General features: G+C 37.2%; 5 protein-coding genes across 6 annotated transcripts; 2 read left to right on the plus strand and 3 right to left on the minus strand.

Moving 5' to 3' along the window:
* Nucleotides 1-400: 400 nt before the first annotated feature.
* On the minus strand, nt 401-2,529 carry LOC110756495 (3-ketoacyl-CoA synthase 15). The gene is made up of 3 exons (XM_021957934.2): nt 1,939-2,529; nt 1,199-1,783; nt 401-1,118 (listed from the first exon to the last, which is right to left on the minus strand). The coding sequence occupies exons 1-3, from the start codon at nt 2,329-2,331 to the stop codon at nt 549-551; spliced, it is 1,548 nt and encodes a 515-aa protein (XP_021813626.1). The 5' UTR covers nt 2,332-2,529; the 3' UTR covers nt 401-548.
* An 8,665-nt stretch (nt 2,530-11,194) lies between these two features.
* LOC110758854 (heavy metal-associated isoprenylated plant protein 28-like) lies at nt 11,195-11,977 on the plus strand. The gene is made up of 3 exons (XM_021960787.2): nt 11,195-11,301; nt 11,406-11,481; nt 11,580-11,977. The coding sequence occupies exons 1-3, from the start codon at nt 11,296-11,298 to the stop codon at nt 11,804-11,806; spliced, it is 309 nt and encodes a 102-aa protein (XP_021816479.1). The 5' UTR covers nt 11,195-11,295; the 3' UTR covers nt 11,807-11,977.
* Nucleotides 11,978-12,105: 128 nt separating this feature from the next.
* On the plus strand, nt 12,106-14,435 carry LOC110758915 (PPR superfamily protein). Its single transcript, XM_021960892.2, has one exon. The coding sequence runs from the start codon at nt 12,282-12,284 to the stop codon at nt 14,091-14,093; it is 1,812 nt and encodes a 603-aa protein (XP_021816584.1). The 5' UTR covers nt 12,106-12,281; the 3' UTR covers nt 14,094-14,435.
* Nucleotides 14,436-14,938: 503 nt separating this feature from the next.
* On the minus strand, nt 14,939-16,523 carry LOC110748566 (Integrase-type DNA-binding superfamily protein). The gene is made up of 2 exons (XM_021948532.2): nt 15,674-16,523; nt 14,939-15,586 (listed from the first exon to the last, which is right to left on the minus strand). Exon 1 carries the CDS (start codon nt 16,223-16,225, stop codon nt 15,674-15,676), a length of 552 nt encoding a protein of 183 aa, XP_021804224.1. The 5' UTR covers nt 16,226-16,523; the 3' UTR covers nt 14,939-15,586.
* A 231-nt stretch (nt 16,524-16,754) lies between these two features.
* On the minus strand, nt 16,755-18,041 carry LOC148297093 (uncharacterized). Of its 2 annotated transcripts, XM_088251210.1 has the most exons (3): nt 17,686-18,041; nt 17,443-17,604; nt 16,755-16,889 (listed from the first exon to the last, which is right to left on the minus strand). In XM_088251210.1, the coding sequence occupies exons 1-2, from the start codon at nt 17,845-17,847 to the stop codon at nt 17,443-17,445; spliced, it is 324 nt and encodes a 107-aa protein (XP_088107336.1). In that variant the 5' UTR covers nt 17,848-18,041; the 3' UTR covers nt 16,755-16,889. The 2 variants fall into 2 exon arrangements, with proteins under 2 accessions (XP_088107336.1, XP_088107115.1); XM_088250989.1 differs by having other exon boundaries at nt 16,755-17,604; nt 17,686-18,037.
* Nucleotides 18,042-18,523: the final 482 nt, after the last annotated feature.

The following is an 18,523-nucleotide window of genomic DNA, read 5'->3' on the forward strand; positions in this document are numbered from 1 at the left end:
CACATATTTCATAATTGTCACCGATTTTAACATTTAGCTTTTATGGAAGATTTTCCGCATTATATCTTTGGGCTCGTTCTAGTATGCACATAATGAACAAAAAACTTTATGAGTCGAAACAAACAAACTCATGATGACATCAACTAGTTGGTCTAATGATATAATATTATTGAAATAGTCCTAAGTTTGAATCGTCACTCCCTAATTAAGAAATAGTTAGATAAATTGTCATTTGGTTTAGTGACATTCAGTCTCCATTTTATTGGAGGAGATCCTAAGTTTAAATATCATAGACCATGTTGTTGAATAAAAAATAAAAGGGTGCATTCGTTTTGAATGATTAAGAAGATGATGGGGTGAGGATGGGTTTAAAAAAAATAAATTCTGATGAAGGATTGAGTTGAGGGTACGTATGAGGGATATTGTAATTTACTAAATACCAAAGCCTTATATATGCGCCCTAAACTTTGTTTGGATGATGGGACAATGAGTGTGAAAACTTGAGCTAATAAACAATTGCAAGTTATCAAGTCTACTTCTCCAAACAACTACAAACACTCATCTTTGTCCTCATCAAGCCATGGATTCTGCTTAGGCCTCCCAACATTGTTAAGAGCTTTCCAAACGACGCTGTTACACTTGAACCCTGAGCCGAAAGCTAGTTGCCAAACCCGATCACCCCTCTTGATCTTGGAAGTTGCCTCTAAATAAGCGAGTTCATACCAAACGCTACTACTTGAAGTGTTTCCAAATCGCTCCAAGGTTTTCCTGGATGCCTCCATGTACTCCTCTGTAAGCTCCAGGTTCTTCTGTATTTCATCGAGCACCTTGTTGCTTGTTGCTAATACACACACATGCTCGAAGGCGAGCTTATAGTCAGGGATGTATGGCTTGTAATTAGTTTTCTTCTTCCTGAAGAGCAAATTGGTGAGGAAATGGAATTGTTCGGAGACGGGGAGAACTAGGGGGCCAAGGGTGGTGATGTTGGCCTTGAGTGCATGCCCACCAACCTCAACCACATCTTTGCTCACTGACACGCCTTGTGTTCCTTTTGCATCTTCCTTTAAATGTATGCTTTCGAAGCTTCTCTCATCCATGCCTTTGTGAGTTCGAACCAGCTGCATTATATATATTCCCCACATTATATAAGATTATTAGTTTAACGAAAGAAAATTATAAGCAAGTAGTAGGTATGTACCTGCTTGAGTTCATACTTGGCACGCCACCTGTCGAGACGGGAGCTAGAGAGCAACATGGCTGCAGCCCCCATCCGAAAGAAGCAATTAGAAAGCAGCATGTCCAAGTCGTTGCCTTTGTACCATGTGTAGCACACGGCCTCGGTGCTCACTACCAGTGCATATGTGCCAGGATAAGCATTCAAAAGGTCTTTTGCCAGATCAATGGCTATGATTCCTGCAGCACAACCCATTCCACCGAGGTTGAAGCTCTGAATGTTAGGCCTCAGCTTAAAATGGTTTATTACCATTGATGACAGCGATGGAGTGGTATTCAGAACTCCACAGTTCACCACTAGGATTCTAATGTCCTTTGGCCGGATTTTGGTGGCTCTGAAAAGGTCATTTATGGCCCCAAACATCACCATAGCTGCCTCTTCTCTTCCATCTTTTAGACTTATTGTGTAATCAGGGCGAAACACTACTCGGGGCATGTACGTCTCTTGGCCTATGCCAGAACTCTTGAGAACTCGTTTATGAAAATCTATGGCAGCATCATTGAAGTTGCCTGAATTTCTTGCTAATTCAATGAATTCCTCCTTTGAGATCTTTAATTTGGTGCCCCGTACATACAGAAAATTAAATGAAAAACCAGAAAAAACTTCAAGATTAGTTATTAGTATTGAAGATCAAAATATAGAAATTATGTACTAGTGTAGCTATATAGCTAGTATAGTAATAGCATATATGTAAATTGAATTACCTTTAGTTCATCTGGTGGACGATAACAAGCAAAATCAACTAAATAAGTAGAGCGAGGTGCCAAGTCAAGAAAAATATATAGAATGAATCCCAATAATCCCAATATAAAGAGAGCATCTGTAAGTTCACATTTTGGATTTGGAAAGAGATCTTTCAGCTTTCCTATTTCAGCACTGCAGAGCACTATGAGAACCGGTACAATCAAGAAGTAGAGCCTATGGCTGATGAGATAACTATAACCAAGCTTCACATATTTCAGATTAACTGAACCAAGAAAATCCGGCAAGTGTTGCCGTACCTTTACAGACACAAAGAAAGATCCACCATTGGGACCGAAATTCTCAGAGCCCCGGTTTTCAATCTCTGCTGAAAATTGCTCCTGCTCTCTTGCCATTGGAACTTTCTTATTGTTTATACTACTTTTCTGCAATGATATTCAAGAAAATAGCTATGTTATATAATCCGCTGGAGAATGGAACATGTATGTATTTTCTATCGCCACTGAAAATCAGTATCTAATAACAACCCCACCAATGCAAATTAATTAAATGAGAAGTGCGGGATCTCAAGGATGCATGGGGTGTGGAATTAGCTGAAGAGATATATAACAGTGTAGAAAAACAATATAATAATCACCCAAGTTACGTTAAGGGTATTGCAAATTGTAAAGATTGGCAACAGAAAGTAGGCGCTTTGTGCATGAGGGCGTATGAGCAGGTGGTTCATAGCACCAATTAAAGTTGTACGTCTGGGAATGGTTTTGTCTAGCTCTCCATCACCAACTGGGAGAAATTTATGTGAAATCTTCATCCAATAACTGATGACCATTTACTACTATCAATTCTGACCGTCCTAGAGAATTGAATGGCATGTTGAATTTGAGTCGTAAACACTTGGGTCTCAGTTGGTCAAAAACTTTCTGTAAAGACGTCCATCTCTATCGATATTGTCAATAATGTATCGATAGCATCTGTTGTTATTATTTGATAATAATATCTATCTACACATTATCAATACGACATGACACTAACTGCTTAGTATGTATCCTAGGCCTTGTGTTTTAGTCATCTCTTCTCTAACTTGCATGAGACGCATCTATCTTTGCTTTACGACATTGATGGGGTTTGTTGTTCACCTTGCTCAAATGTTCTCTTTGGTCCCTTGTTAACCAAAAAAAAATATTGCTCTTATTCTAACTATATTTTGATGCCCAAGGCCCAAAGGCTACTCGGCCAACGCAGCTTTGGTTATGAGTTTGCAGGGGCGGCCCAAACAAAACAAAGTACTTTCTTCCATTCAAAACAAAAAAATCATGCCTTCTTCTTTCTCTTGAACTCTTAGGGGCTGTCTAGTAACATTTTCGGAGAATGTTTTCTGAGAATGTTTTCAGAGGATGAAAACGAGAAAACGAATTTGCATTTTCAGAATTCGAAAATATGTGTATGGTAGATTAATTGAAAAACAAATTCATAAAATAAAAACAGTGAAAACGTGTCCCATAATACAATTTGAGAATAATAATATATGAGTTATTTTTGTTAATTTCTGTTCTACAAAAAAAATTCTGATACTTTTTAAAGGCCCTAAAACAATATTATCTCCTTTATTTTTTCTTCTTTTTCTCCTTTTCTTTCTTTCTTCCTCTTTTCTTCTTCCTTTCCTTCCCAGGCCTGTTTCTTCCTTGTTTCTTCTGCACCCACTGCTCCTTCCTTCCATGACATGAATCCCATCAACCCACCCATCTTTCGCTCTTTCTCTCTGGTTCCACTAATTAGTGGTTGTGGTGGTTCGATTGGGTGGTGATGGTGGTTGAGTTGGGTATGTGGTGGTTCTTCTTCTTCCTCTCTCTCTGATTCTTTCTCTTCTTCTTCCTCTCTCAGTTTTTTTTTTGAATTTGCATATTTGTGTGATTTAGGGTTGGAAAAGATGGGTGTTGTCCCTGGTGGTGGTTTTCTCAGTTGTCAAGAGAGAGAGTTGGAGTAGTTGATGGGATGCATTCCCATGTCTTCAAAAAATAATGAAAAAGAAAACACTAAAAACGACTTCTTTTCGTTTTCATTTTTTGTACATGAGGTTGGATTTGTTTTCAGAAAACAGATTTAGTGTTTTGGGAAAACACTGCACCGAATGGGTGTTCTGTGAAAATTGAAATCGGAAAACGAAAATGGGGCTGTGAAAACAATATCGAACGGCCCCTTATTTTTTTTACCCAACGTACTAATATTTAACTTTATCAAATGAAAACATTAAAAAAATTTATGACTTTGATTTTGAGATTGTTATTACATGCTAATTGATGATGAATTTTAGTTATAAAAATTATTTTACGACATTAAGTATGGCGAATTTTTTTTTTAGTATTTTCATATTAGATTATGTGAGGGCTCCAATTTAAGTTTTGCATAGAGCCCTCAAAATCTCAGGACCAGCCATGTGAGTTTGTACCATGGGTCACATATTGCAAACCAGATCCACCCATACGATCAGGACACTTGGCTTGGGCTAACCCACTATTTAAAGTTTTGGAGTATAATTTATAGGTGCAATAGTCCCTGAACTTTGACACGATTCTCATTTTGGTACTTCAATTTCCAAAATGGTTAAGGTGGTTAGTAAAAGAAGTCATATCGTCTATTATGTTAGGATTTTATTACATTTTTTTTTAGGAAGAAAAAGGTGGCGGGAGTGTCACCTCTCCGAGCCAGGCGTGGGTTAAGGAAAGCTCTCCCCAAGAGGTTCGTCTATTCTATATATATAAAATGCTTATTTACTGTAGTGCTCCTTGAAATTTCGGTCAAATCTTACTTTACCCCCCTAAAGTTAAAGTGACCCATTTAACCCCCTTGACCGTGATTTTGTGTTCCACTTTACCCCTACTGTTATCTCCATTAATAACTCTGTCAATTTTGATGATGTGACACCCCGACCCAATTTTAATTATTCGTTTTAATTAATTAATGAATTAAATTATGAAATTACAATTTTGCCCTCGGGGATAGGGTTATTTTAGTCACTTTTTAATCAGGTAAGATTTTGGGGAATTGACTGACACCATGACGTAGATCGCATCGATACGAGTTTGTAGACACGTAGTGAGCTTAAATCGGAGCTATAACGAAAAAGTTACAATCAACGGAAGTGCAATGACACAATTATAAATATTTCGAAGTTGGGTTTTTAAAAAGAGATATTTAGTCATATACCCATTCTTAGCACTAATATTATAGATAAACTCTACACCATTTAATTTCTATAAAGAAATCCAAAAAACATCCAAAAAATAACAGTTGGCCCTATTGAATTTAATTTTGATTATAAAATTACTTTGATGTCCTATTAAGTGTTTTGGACTTTTTATGAGGTTTTGGGGTTAGTTTTGTTTTAAGAAATCAATGGCAGTTTTGTAATTTAAAATAAGTTTAAAAAAAATTTGTTATGTTGTAGATGGGCTTTAGATATGTTTCTAAAGTCCATCTCATATAAGGGGGTTTTTTTTTTTTTTTTTTTTTTTCTAATTTAGACTCCTATATTGGGTATAATAGTGAATCTCCCTTTTAAAAATTAGATTTCTCTCTCTCTCTCTCTCTCTCTCTCTCTCTCTCTCATGAACAAACCCCCCACACTGTTTAGCCACCATTATTTTGGGCCACCACCGCCATATTCGGCCACCACTTGCATCGGGACCAGTCTCAAAATGACCGGGTCACTTCCCTCTCTCCATCCCGCCCCTCCCCCGCCGTAGCAGCTGCCTTTACCGCCGTCAAAGTCGCAAAAATCGACTGGTTTTTATCCAAAACTTCCGGCGTTCGTTCGGACGATTCCGGTCACCATTTTTGTCGATCTAGGTATGCTTTCTCACCCTTTCAATGTGCTCTAGCTGATGGTTGGGTTGATTATGATTGATTTTTGAGTTTTGAAACTTGATTTACAATCCAAAGTTTGGCCAGTTTTCGGCTCGAGATTCTGGTAAGTTTCAGTCACTTTTTGGCCATGGTCCAAGAACAAAAGTTGCTCCACTCGTTGTCCTAATCACGTAGGTTTAGGTATTGTTGGGTGATTTGAGAATTTTCAGGTTGCTAGAATTTTCTCAAGCCACCCACGCGCTACCACCGCGTGTGGCGGTGCATGGGCCAAGTTTGGGTGGTCCATTTGGTCCTAAAATGATCCTCATGTCGTCCCGAGCACGACGGTATGCTCGAATTTGAATTTGGTTATCGTTTGACTATCGATCTGATTTACACATATTAGACGTTATCCGGGTTCGATATGTTCATACCATTGGATTAACTCAATTTCCATATATGTTGATCAAGGTATCTCTAGAATCGTGTGGGAATTCGTGGATCGTGAATCGAAATCTCGGATGCTTCTATTCAATGATTCAAAGATTACGTAAAATAGTAACCGTCGTGCGATCGCGAGCGATCCGACTGTTCGATTCAGACCAAACTTATAGGAGATGTATAATAAACCTTGTTGAACTATTGGAACTTTTAGATATGAAATCGAAGGTCATGGGCCCTGCGGGTTTGGTTGACCAAATTTGAAAAGTTTGACCACTCGGTTGACCGAGTGTCTCCCGAGGTTATTCCATCATTTAAAACATGTAGTTGGACCTTAGGAACTTCTCGTTCGTCGTTCACACACTTTGAATCCCGGGAAACATAGGAATTTATTTTAAAGTCTCGTTCAAAATATTTTATTTTAATCTAGCCATTGTGTTCTTAAATAGGTACTCCGACCCAATGTACGCAATAGGCGGGACCCTCTCAGGGTCAAACAGCGTGGGATTATCTGTGAGTAGACTTTGTTTTAAACTATAATCATTATTTTCAAGCATGGAAAAATATGCATAAGTATTTGAAGTATATTCGAATATTTGCGGATTGTGATTATTTTGAATAGATATATGCTATTTTTGAGAGTGATTATCTATACTTGGAAATGTGATTTGGGTACATGGGATTGTTGGAATGAGATTATGGAATGAGATTTGGGTTATGGTTTATATTAGTTTTGAGTGCTATTAGCACCACCCTACGTACCTCCTCGGATTTGGAATATTGGAATTGGATACTTGGAAACTGTTGGGATACTTGGATAAGTCGGAACCTGGGCAGCCTTGACGAGGTGTTTCGTAGACCCTTAGCGGGGTTAGTATGCGTGCGTAGGACTTGTCACAGATGTATGAGTATTAAGGATTATGTTGTACGTGATGGTAAGCCCAGTCCCCCGGTTAGACGGCTAGTATATCTTTATGAGATATGGATTTCACCTTGGTTTTGACTTAAATATATATATATATATATATATATATCTATGTTGTATATCTATGTTGGTTTTGAATGCATGTTTTTTGCATCGATTTCCAAACGGTGGGGTTATTATATGTTGTTTTCAAATATAACGGAACTTTGTTTTTGTCCACTCACACGTTTTCTGTTTTGCGTCCACTAGGCAGTAGATAGTCTTGAACCGAGCGGTTGTACCAAGTTGTGAACTTCCGAGCCCAAGCTTGTGTCGGGCAAACTTCTACTTATTTCTATTCCATTGAACTTCATTCTCGTTTGTAACTGAATTTCGTAGATATACTCTGTTTGTACCATATCTGGCCAAGCATTCCCAAGCCAATGCAAGCAAAGGGAAGGAAGTCCCACATCGACAAAACACAAGAAGAGGGGACTCTTCCTCACTTATAAAAGAAGATCCCTCTCCTTCAAGAAGAGGGAGAAAGAATGGGGAGTTTGGGCAGGCTACTGGGGCCTCATGGGCTTACCCATGAGCCCACTTAAAAACCCACAGATCATACCAGATCCTCAGCCTTCGGCATCTGCCTTCGGCCTTCGGTATTCTTCCTCTTCTCCTTGAGTCTAAACCTATGTGCAATGTATACTCACGTTATCGTAATGAGAACATACTTCTCTGTGGACGTAGTCCATTATTCGGGCGAACCACGTACATTTGTCTTCCGTATGCATGTTTACCTGCTTACCGAATGCTTTCACATACCGAGGGTCCTCACCTTCAACATTCACCTCATCTTTAAGTTGGTCTATTTACTACCTGTCTAGTTTTAGCACAAACATACTCTGTTATCGCCTTGTTAGGGTTGAATGTAAGGCTAGAGGCCTATTATGTAAATTGCATGTTATTACCTTGTTCATGCTGCTGTTGGGACTATATTATTGTGTTTTAACAGGTTGAAAAATCCCTTTTTCATGAGAGACTCTGCCGAAATTTCAGCAGAAAGTCTCGTTCCTCTTTTCCCTAATTCGGAAAAGAGGTTATGACGTTAGTAAGTGGGCCCGACATCAGTTGATATCGGAAATATTATAGGATTCGCCCCGGATTCCGAGGAATTCGGGGTTGGTCCTGTCAAATGACGTGTCATGGGTATTTTAGTCTTTTTACAACAAGTGATGATGTGTCATGTAAATGGCCCACTCTTTTGTTTAAATTGAATTAAATATATAATAAAATAAAGTAATTACTTGTTTAATTATATATATATATATATATATGTATATATATGGAAAAATTAACAATTAAAAAAATCTTTCTTCTCTATGCTTTTTAAATAAATTAATTAAAAATTTATAAAACAAAAACCTTACCCAAATCCTAACTCTTCCCAGCAACACCAACCCAAGCGGCTTCCCTACCCGCTCTCCACTCTTTTATCCTACTCTGCGCGGCTATACTATTTATTAACATTTCAACAGTAAAAACTAACATGATGAAAAGCATCATTCCTCAACCTGATCTGCCCTTGACAGTTCCTTTGGAAATAACGTTGGCTGTTAGAGTTTTAGGACTCATGGTATACAAGGGTATTTTTACTCGAAATTTGTGTGATTTTGAAAATCATTAGGCTGATAAACTTTTACTTTGCCCTTCTTAGGTCCCACTATAAGTGTATTGCAAGTACCCTTATACTCGGGAAACACAGTTAACAAAGAGAGGTTACACTAAAAGCAAAACATAAGCTTTTTAGTTTGAGAGTTTGCAAAGAATGGTGCCCTAGCCATTTTGAAATTTTGTGGCCTACTTCCATTAGTTTATACTTTATAGTTATTAATTTGCTAGTTTCAACATATGCAAAGCAAATATTGAAAAGAGAGAAATTTCACAGTAAATCAATATGAGAGTTCATTTTTTTTCTTCTTCTTTTTTTCGTGGGAATGTTTGGCTTTGATCTACCTCGTTCTCTCTAGTGCTACTAAATTATGTAACTGCACACATTATTTGTCATAGATAATTGCGTGTTGAGTTGGAGTGGTCTTGATAATTGCTTCACTTTTCAAACAACACTTTAGACAAAGAATACTACCACTCTCTTACTACCATACCCATAAAACTTTGGATGAAATTGTTGTTCTAGTTCGCAAAGAGATTGCAAAAATCAACATCTTGCATTTTTCTTCCAACAAGTAAGAAATAATTTTACCCTCTCAAATTCTTTCATAGTTGGTAAAATATAGAACGGGAAAAATACGAGTAAAATACGTACGTATTTTATTCGGCAAAATTTTGGCAAGTTACAACTGAAAAGTTCCCCCACTATATAATATTTTAATATATTTTATTTAATTATTTAAATTTAATAATATGTGAAAATTATGTGTATAATACGTGAATTTTGTGTGTATTATTGAAAATTTTGTAAAAACATACGTATATTAAACATGAAAAATACATACATACATGTACAATACGTGTATTGTATGTTTGCTTTTTTTTTTTTTAAACGTGTATTTTACTGAGTCTTTAAGACGTGTGTCGAAAACGGAAGTATTATTGAAAAACACATACGTATGTGTATAATACGAGTATTAAACGGAAAAATGCTAAATTCTTTATACGGGTAATAACTCTTAAAAATTAAAAAAAATCAAAAGGGGATAATAGATACTCGAGTAATGGCCTAATAGTAGTGGATAAGCTCTAAACTACTCTTATTGCTCTTATTGAAAAACGAAAATCTGGGGAAAAAAAATTATAAAAAAAGAATCCAAGTATATATTTAAAGAGTATAGCATCGCAACGATACTATTTATTAAGAAAAAAAATTAAGAAAAAGGGACCCGATTAAATATATTATTTTAAAAAAAATTTAAATTTAAAAAAAAAACACTACGATATAGCCACGCAGCTATACTCTTTAAATATATTATATTTAAAAAGTATAGTTGTGCGGCCATACTATTTATTTTTAAAAAAATTAAGAAAAACAAGACCCCAGTATAGTTGTGCGACTGTACTATTTATTAAAAAAAAGTAACTAAACCCTAAACCCTTTTAAAGACTTTTAAAAGTCACAACTGGATACCACAAAACTTTTAAATACTTTTAACTACTTTTTAAAAGTCACAATTGAATACCACTAAACTTTTATAAACTCTTTAAAAATCTAAATTGAATAACTTCGGACTTTTAAACTCTATAAAAGTCATTAAAAGTTTGAATTGGATACACCCCCTCTTAGCCTTGGAGGTCAAGGGTCGACTCTCCCCAACTCCAGGATTAATGTATATTTTAGGTTTCGGTCAGTTTACCGAAAACCGATGATTTAAGCATACAGGAGTCGTTCCCCAACCGTAATCTAACGGTTTGATTTGATTCGGGCATTGGTGTCAAGAAAATAGGGAAAAGAGTCGAACCGGCCAATTCGGTCTGGTCCAATTTGGCTTGGTCGGTCTAAAATGCCAACCCTAGTTTTAGAATGATGGGAACTAAAACCAACATAAAAATACTCATTAACCCCTAAATTTAATGAAGAAACTAACATAAGAGACGACAAGACTTCGGTTGCTAACGAAAGTGAAGTTTAAGGACCACCACAACCATTTTGCAAATTAAAGGACCAAAATGTGGCTATCAACACTCTAATCATTCATTTGCGTGGTCTTGCTTTCTTAATATAAATATTTGTTCGGCAAGAGAACACCATAATAATTCATAGTTTGACAACATAAACATAATAATTTACCTCAAATTTTATAACAAGACAACACAATGTGATTATGAAAGCTTATAATAGACGCTTACACACAATATCCAGGTAATGATGCAATCGACATTGAATAATTTCTTCTGGATAAAAAATACGTACTTTTTGTTTTTTCGGTTTTTCTTTTTCTTGGAAGAATGGCCACACCCACACGCACATGCTGCTGTACATGATTGTTATAATTAGTAATCATTATGAAATTTAGCAATCATTTAGCTCACGCTGCTCTGCTAGCTATTTGTTTAGTAGCAACTCATCATCCATCGAACTCAAAAGCGCGGGCGGGCATACGGTTGGTTACTTGATATTGATCTGTTTTTGCTCTCTCTGCCTTGGTGTTCATAATTTATGGAGGTTTTTATATGTCTCTCTGTCCATTCAGTCACTTCAATTTAGTTTGTGTTTATTTCTATGTAATGTATGGTACTGTTAATATTGATCCCAGTTGATACACTCAGGTTGTAGAGTTAAAGGTTCGTCTACACTGCAGGGACTGTGAGAAGGCGGTTCGCAAAGCCTTGTGCAGAATCAAAGGTACACGTGCATGACATTGATGATATATACATAACATATGTATAATGTATCCTGTATGTATGCATGCATGGTTAATTTGAATTATATGAATTTCACAGGAGTAAGATGCGTTGAAATAGATGTGATATCCAACAAGATCACGGTATTGGGATTTATGGATCGCAAAATGATTGTAAAAGCAGTGAGGAAGACTGGGAGAAGAGCTGAGGTGTGGCCATCATCCCCACCATCCACATCAATTTTATCAAAATCATGTTGCCCCGCCCGGGAGCAGCCTACTTCCCCTTCTGGATTTCGGTGCATTCTTCCAAGCTGGGCTTTTTAATTAATAAAAGGCTTCAAAATGTAATGCCAATATTCATGTCTTCAGTTGTGCACGCGAGAAGCTTATAGCTCAAGTAGTTAATAGTATTTACTCATGTATTGGATTATAAGTTTGCTTTTCCCCTTCCCCAATGCAGCTTATATAAAAATTATTTTTATATATAATAGAATTAAGCGCAAAATACTTCATTAGATAAAAATTAAAAATCTATTTTAATTGCATTATTTTTTATATTATCAAAATAGAAAACTTCATTAGAGGACAGTCAAAACACCAAGCTAAAAAAGACAACAAAACCTAAAACAATTCATAAGCCTAAGTAAGCATTTCGTCACCACCTAAAGCAAGCAACCATGTTGTTAAACTCATTGCATCTTAGCATATAATGTTTATATGCCCGCTGACTATTAATGCAGAAACCTAATGGTTACCATAGCAGTCAATAATATGTCCAGAAAATCAAAGACTATCCATCATGCATTATCATGTGATCAGGCGGTTCACCTCAAGTCTAAGCCCCGCACTTACAATTTCAGCCCTTAATTTTAAAATCAAAGACTTGGTTGTCAAAGGATTATATGACCAAATCCTTCGACTATACAAACAAGAGCTCCATCCCTTTGGCCTCCATGCAAACTCCTTTATTCTCCCTTCCATCATCAAAGCATGCTCCTATGCAATGTCCCATCACTTTGGGCTTCAACTTCACTGCTTGTCTCTCAAGTCAGGCTGTGACTCCGACCCAGTTGTATCCAATTCTCTCATTTCTATGTATGCGAAATTTACAATTGTTGAAGCTGCACGTCAGGTGTTTGATGAAATGCCTGAAAGAGACACCATCACGTGGAATTCCTTGATAAATTGTTATGTACAAAATGGGCATCTCGAAGAGGGGCTAAAAGTGCTTAAGCAAATGTATCTTCATGGTTTTATACCAAAAGCGGAGTTGATTGCCAGCATCGTATCAGTTTGCGCAAGGACAAGAGAGTTGAGACTGGGCAGAGAGATTCACGGACTCGTCATTGTTGATGGAACGATTAAGGAGTCGGTGTTCTTGTCAACGGCTCTGGTAGATTTGTATATGAGGTGTCATGACTCGTTGATGGCTTTACATGTTTTTAATCAAATGGAAGTTAAAAATGAAGTTTCTTGGACTGCCTTGATTTCGGGATGCATTGCTAATCACAGTTATGACATGGCAATGGAATGCTTCCGGGCAATGCAGGTTGAAGGATTGAAACCAAACAGAGTGACGGTGCTTGTCATTTTACCGGCTTGTGCCGAATTGGGACTTATAGAACATGGGAAAGCGATTCATGCATATACTTTTCGTAATGGGTTTGATTCAGATCATCATTGCTCAGCAGCCCTCATACACATGTATTGCAAACACGGGAAAGCTTTGCGTCCTGCCAAGCTAATTTTCGAAAGGGTACCTGTTAAAGACGTTGTGGTGTGGAGTCTGATTATTGGGAGCTATTCTCAATGTGGCAATAACGCAAAAGCTCTGAAACTCTTTAGCCAGATGCGAGCTGAAGGAATTGAACCAAACTCTGTAACTCTGTTGGCAATCATTTCTGCCTGCACCTCTCTATCTTCACTAAACCTTGGATGTGGAGTCCACAGCTATGTCTTGAAATCTGGGTTAAGTTTTGACATTTTCATTGGCAATGCACTTATCAATATGTATGCAAAGTGTGGTTGTATCAAGGATGCACATCAAATTTTCAAGGAGATGCCAAGGAAAGATTCTGTTTCGTGGAGCACAATGATTGGCAGTTATGGCCTTCATGGTCATTGTAAGAAAGCTTTGCAACTCCTTGATGAGATGCAAGAGAGAGGGATAGAGCCTGATGCAGTCACTTTCCTCTCTGTTTTATCTGCTTGCAACCATGCTGGCCTCGAGGAAGAGGGAAATAAGATCTTTAAGCGTATGATAGAAGGCAATAAAATACAATTAAGCGTGGAGCATTATGCTTGCTATATTAATCTTCTTGGAAGATTAGGGAAGCTTGAAGATGCTTATGAGCTTGTTAGATCAATGCCCATGAAACCAAGTACTAAAATCTGGAGTTCGTTGGTTACAGCGTGCAAGGTTCATGGAAGATTAGAGAAAGCAGAATCTTTCGCACATCAGCTTGTTACAACGGAGCCTGGGAATGCTGCCAACTATACCTTACTGAGCATGGTTCATGCTGAAACTGGCAACTGGCTTGGGGTGGAAGAGGTGAGGAGAGTCATGAGAATACAAAGATTAAGGAAATGCTATGGATTCAGCCGAGTTTAGCCAGATAATGACAAGGCTTGTAGCATAGTACTCAGCAACGACCACACTCACCCTCAAGTGTTAAGTCAATGGTTCTTTGCACTTTGAAAAGGCTTGTAGACTCCAGCCAGGAAGCACAAGTAGCAAAAAGGAATTATATCCACACTCTGCAACGCATCCAACACAAAACAGAAGAGTGGACGACCAGCCTCTGCATTATAATCCACTCACTCCTGCCCAAGCAAGGACCAACGAACAAAAAGCAGGATATTTGTAATTCAGAACCAACCAGAACTTCCTTAGGCGGAGAAAATCTCTTGTTAATCTCCATTTATACGGTCATACAAGTCCTCTATTGGTAAACCAGCGCTTAATGCAAGAGTCCAAAACCAGTGTTATCAGATTCCGTTTATCAAACAAATAGTTTCATGCTTCTAGCAAACTAAATCAGTAATTAAAATGATTCCTATACTTATTCCAAGTACGTAAACATGCCATAAAAGGGTGGAAAGTAAACGGTTTATCTAGATTGGACAAGCATCTCCAACGTTACTCGTTTTTCAGCTAAATTTTGGGGCATGTTTAGTAGTGCTTTTAGAGACTTAAGGGAGTTCAAAAGCATTTGACAGAAAAAGTGCTTATGTATTATAAAAGCACTAAAAGTGTTTTATGGAAAATCTTCAGGAAGCAATTCCAAGTGTTCTTTTTTCCGACAGCACTTAAAACTTTTAATTAAAATTTCAACTTGCTTCCAACAAAAACAATTTTGGCAAAATCACTTATAAGTGCTTCCTAAAAACATGCAACAAACCCCGAGTATTTCAGGGTGAAAAGGCACATGTCTAGCAAATCCAAACAATTAGTAATTTAGTGTCAAAGCATACTTTTTTTTTAATAGCAACGTAGAATATACAAAGAAGAGGATGAGAAATCCTCACACCACAACCAACACGAACAGAGCCAAAAAAAGGAACAAAAATACCAAACCCATGCAAAAACAAAGAAACGAAACAAGTTCCCCGAGAAAATCCAGAAACCCAACACTAAAGGCAGATCACTTCACAACAGCTACAAGATCCCTCATAATAATAGGATAAGGATGGTCCCAAAACCCCAAAGTTACCGAAGCCCACAATGCTGCCCAGAATTTCACTCTAAGCCACAGAGCGTCCATGTCCACACCATCATAAGCTTCAAAAGTTCTTCTAATTCGTTCCAGCCAAATATTCCAAAACATAGACTGCACCAAACAGCCCCTTAAGGTTGAAGCTTGGTTCCCTTTTCCTAGACTACAAACTGAAAACTAAGGAGCTCGAAACAGCCTTTAGGAATAACCCAGACAGCCTCAGTTTCCTTCAACAAGAGCCACCACAGCCTTATAGAGTAGGAACAATGCAAGAACAAGTGATCCGCACTTTCCTCACACACTTTGCACAAGACACACCAATGAGGAGATAAACAAGAAGACGGTTGTCTTCTTTGGAGGATGTCGCACGTGTTGAATTTCCCAAGTCCTAGTTTTATAGTATAATCACATTAATGACAACGTCTGTCGACTGGCCTACATAACTGGATATACATATATAAATGCACATAAATACCTAATAAAAATCAGCTATCCAATCTGTATCTAGCATGAGGAAATCATCCAATTGTATATTTTCTAGTGAAGCAACAGCTTCTCCAGTAGCGCAACTTGGGGCAAATGAACCACTATCCACTTCATATGCACTTGCCATACCCTTAGAAACCAGTAAATTTGGAGAAGCTGGTTTATCAGACGGAACCTGGGTTGTCATTGTAGACGACACTGGAGTAGACTCTGATACATCAGCTGAAGAAAAATCTGTTGCAATAGTCTGTATATCCTTCTTGGACAAGGAAACTGTCGAGCCCTTAGAGAACACTGGCCTTCTATTCTTTGGAAAATTGAACTCTGCACGTTCACCATGAATGCAATACGCAGCAGCATCATGGGCCCGAGCTGCCTTGTCTGGGGCATCATAAGAGCCCAACCATATCCTGTCTCCCGACTTTGGAAGCCTGATTTCAGAAACCCACTTACCCCAAGCCCTCATTCGAACGCCCTTATAGCGTCCTGGGGTTCTCTCTCGCCGGACCTTTTTGGAAGTAGATGTTGTCCCCAAATCCATGGGTAAGGAGACTCACCAAGAGAAACTCTCAAGATAGCGGAAGAGTAGGATCTGGAAAGAACTACTGTAGGAGATCATTTATGAAGGAAGATAATGGATGTGAATGGGGATGCGAACAGGGTCCAAAATTAAGAGCATGTCTCCAGTGAGCAGGTGGAACTGACATGGTTGTGGCGTGATGTCACAAGTTGCACGTGGCAGCAGAGATACCGTCACGTGGGTGAGCATGGTATAGACATGAAGTTCCCAAATGCATAGAACCGCAGTTGGCAAGACACGAATCAATGCACTTGTTATGTTTAAGCCTCTTTCTAAAGGAGAAGATACATACATAAATGCATACATATACATACACTGATATATACAAACACATACATACATAAATATATACAAATGTATATAAATTTTCTAGAAATCAACCAAGCATCTCCTGAAGAATACAAAGCTCAATGCCTTACTTAATGAAGCATTGATATATATAGAATTTATCAAAAGTATCGAGTGGGAAAATTCAGTGCAGAATTGGAGATATAAATTCCTCATAATTAGGTTTTAGAGTAAAGGTACATACCCATACAAACAAAATATTCGAGAAATTAAAAGAACTTGCTTTGGCTAAACCTGGTCATGTCGGCCTCTCAGATGCTCTACACAAAAGCTTCACCTGCCAGAAGAAAGTGAAATCACGATTCTACATGCTGGAAAGCTTTCATATTCTCCTCGCATATGCTTGGCTTATGTCATGTTCAGTTACATTTTCTAGCAACTTTAGCAGTCAACGATAAGAGAACTAAACCAGAAAAAAATGCAAAACAAGACAAATAGATAAAGTGCAAAGACTAGTAGAGATAGCATTTGAACCAATAGCTTTGAGAAGCAATGATTTTTTATAACTTAAAAATTGCATCTAGCTCTAGCTCTGAGAAGAAATGCACACACAGTATTAATGCACCAAACTTATTATATCTTTCAGGAGGTTTGCAAAAGAATTGCATCCTTAACTAATTTTAGATTTACAGCCAAAACATCAATTTGTTGCCTAAATTAATAATGAGTTGGAATCTGCTTATAACAAAAAAATCAGGATTTGGAAAACGGGCATCACAATTGTTAGATTTTATGGCTAAATTAATGAATCTGATACGATTACATTAGGACTAACTAAGCTATGAAATATATAAGGAAGAAAATAAAGAAAAAGGAGGAGCTAATGTCACTTATTGTGGAATAATAATAGCAGTTGAAGAGGAAGCCTTAAGAAGTAGAATAAGGTGAAGGTGGTAATGGTAAATAGGCTCATAAATGCGTGCTTTCGTGATGATTTCGGCAACAACCCAATGCTTGCGCTTGCTCAAAGGCCTCGATGGCTCCAATCGGACCTGATCAAGTAATATGCTTATGAGGAAATTAAATTATTGTTGAATAAGAAACAGAGAGAACAAGAAAGAGAAAGGACATACTCGGTCACCGATGTTGCAATGATTCTGCTCTTCGTGGGCCATGAATTTGGAGGTCCTCTTCACGTATCGGTTGTAGAGTTTGTGATGGAACAGCCTGTCCACCGCCACCACCACCGACTTCTGCATCTTATTGGAAACCACCATACCCGCCACCGCCTTCATCTCTCTCTCTCAAACCCTACTGCATTTTCAACGTCTCTATTTCACTCTCGGGTTAAAATCGGGTCGATCCGACGTTTTCAATTATTTTCCGTAGGAAGTTTTTATCATGAATGATTTTTTATTTTTTTTCATTTTAGAATTAAGGAAGGGAAATTATATTTGGGTATCTAGCCTAGTGGAAAAAAAAGGGTCTTAATATCTCTGGTTTCGAACCTCACGATACTTGACAAAACACCCTTCTCCTTTCTAACTAGGGCAAAAAAAGAGTTTAATTGTGCCTCTTAAAAATAAGACCAATATATATTTTTTAATAAGAAATATTGTTCCAACAACAAAAAAATGAAATATTGTTATATTATATATTATTTTTATTTAAAAACAATATATGAGCATTTTATATTAATCTATATATATAAAGCAAAAGGTAGAGAACGGTGAAACATTCAAAATACCATAAAATGTCATTGGTTAATTTAAACATTAAGAATTGAAATTATTAATTAAATAAGGATAATATAATAAATTTACATTTTTTCATATTAAAAAAAATTAAAATTAAAAACAAAATCAGATAACAGGTCCTACTTTATAAAACATAACTACCCATGTTATCTTTTCTTAATTCTAAAAATAAAATAAAAAATAAAAAAATAAAACCAATTAACACATGCCAAGG

Source organism: Prunus avium, chromosome 1 (assembly GCF_965620075.1).
Source record: "Prunus avium chromosome 1, drPruAviu1.hap1.1, whole genome shotgun sequence".
Taxonomy (NCBI): domain Eukaryota; kingdom Viridiplantae; phylum Streptophyta; class Magnoliopsida; order Rosales; family Rosaceae; genus Prunus; species Prunus avium.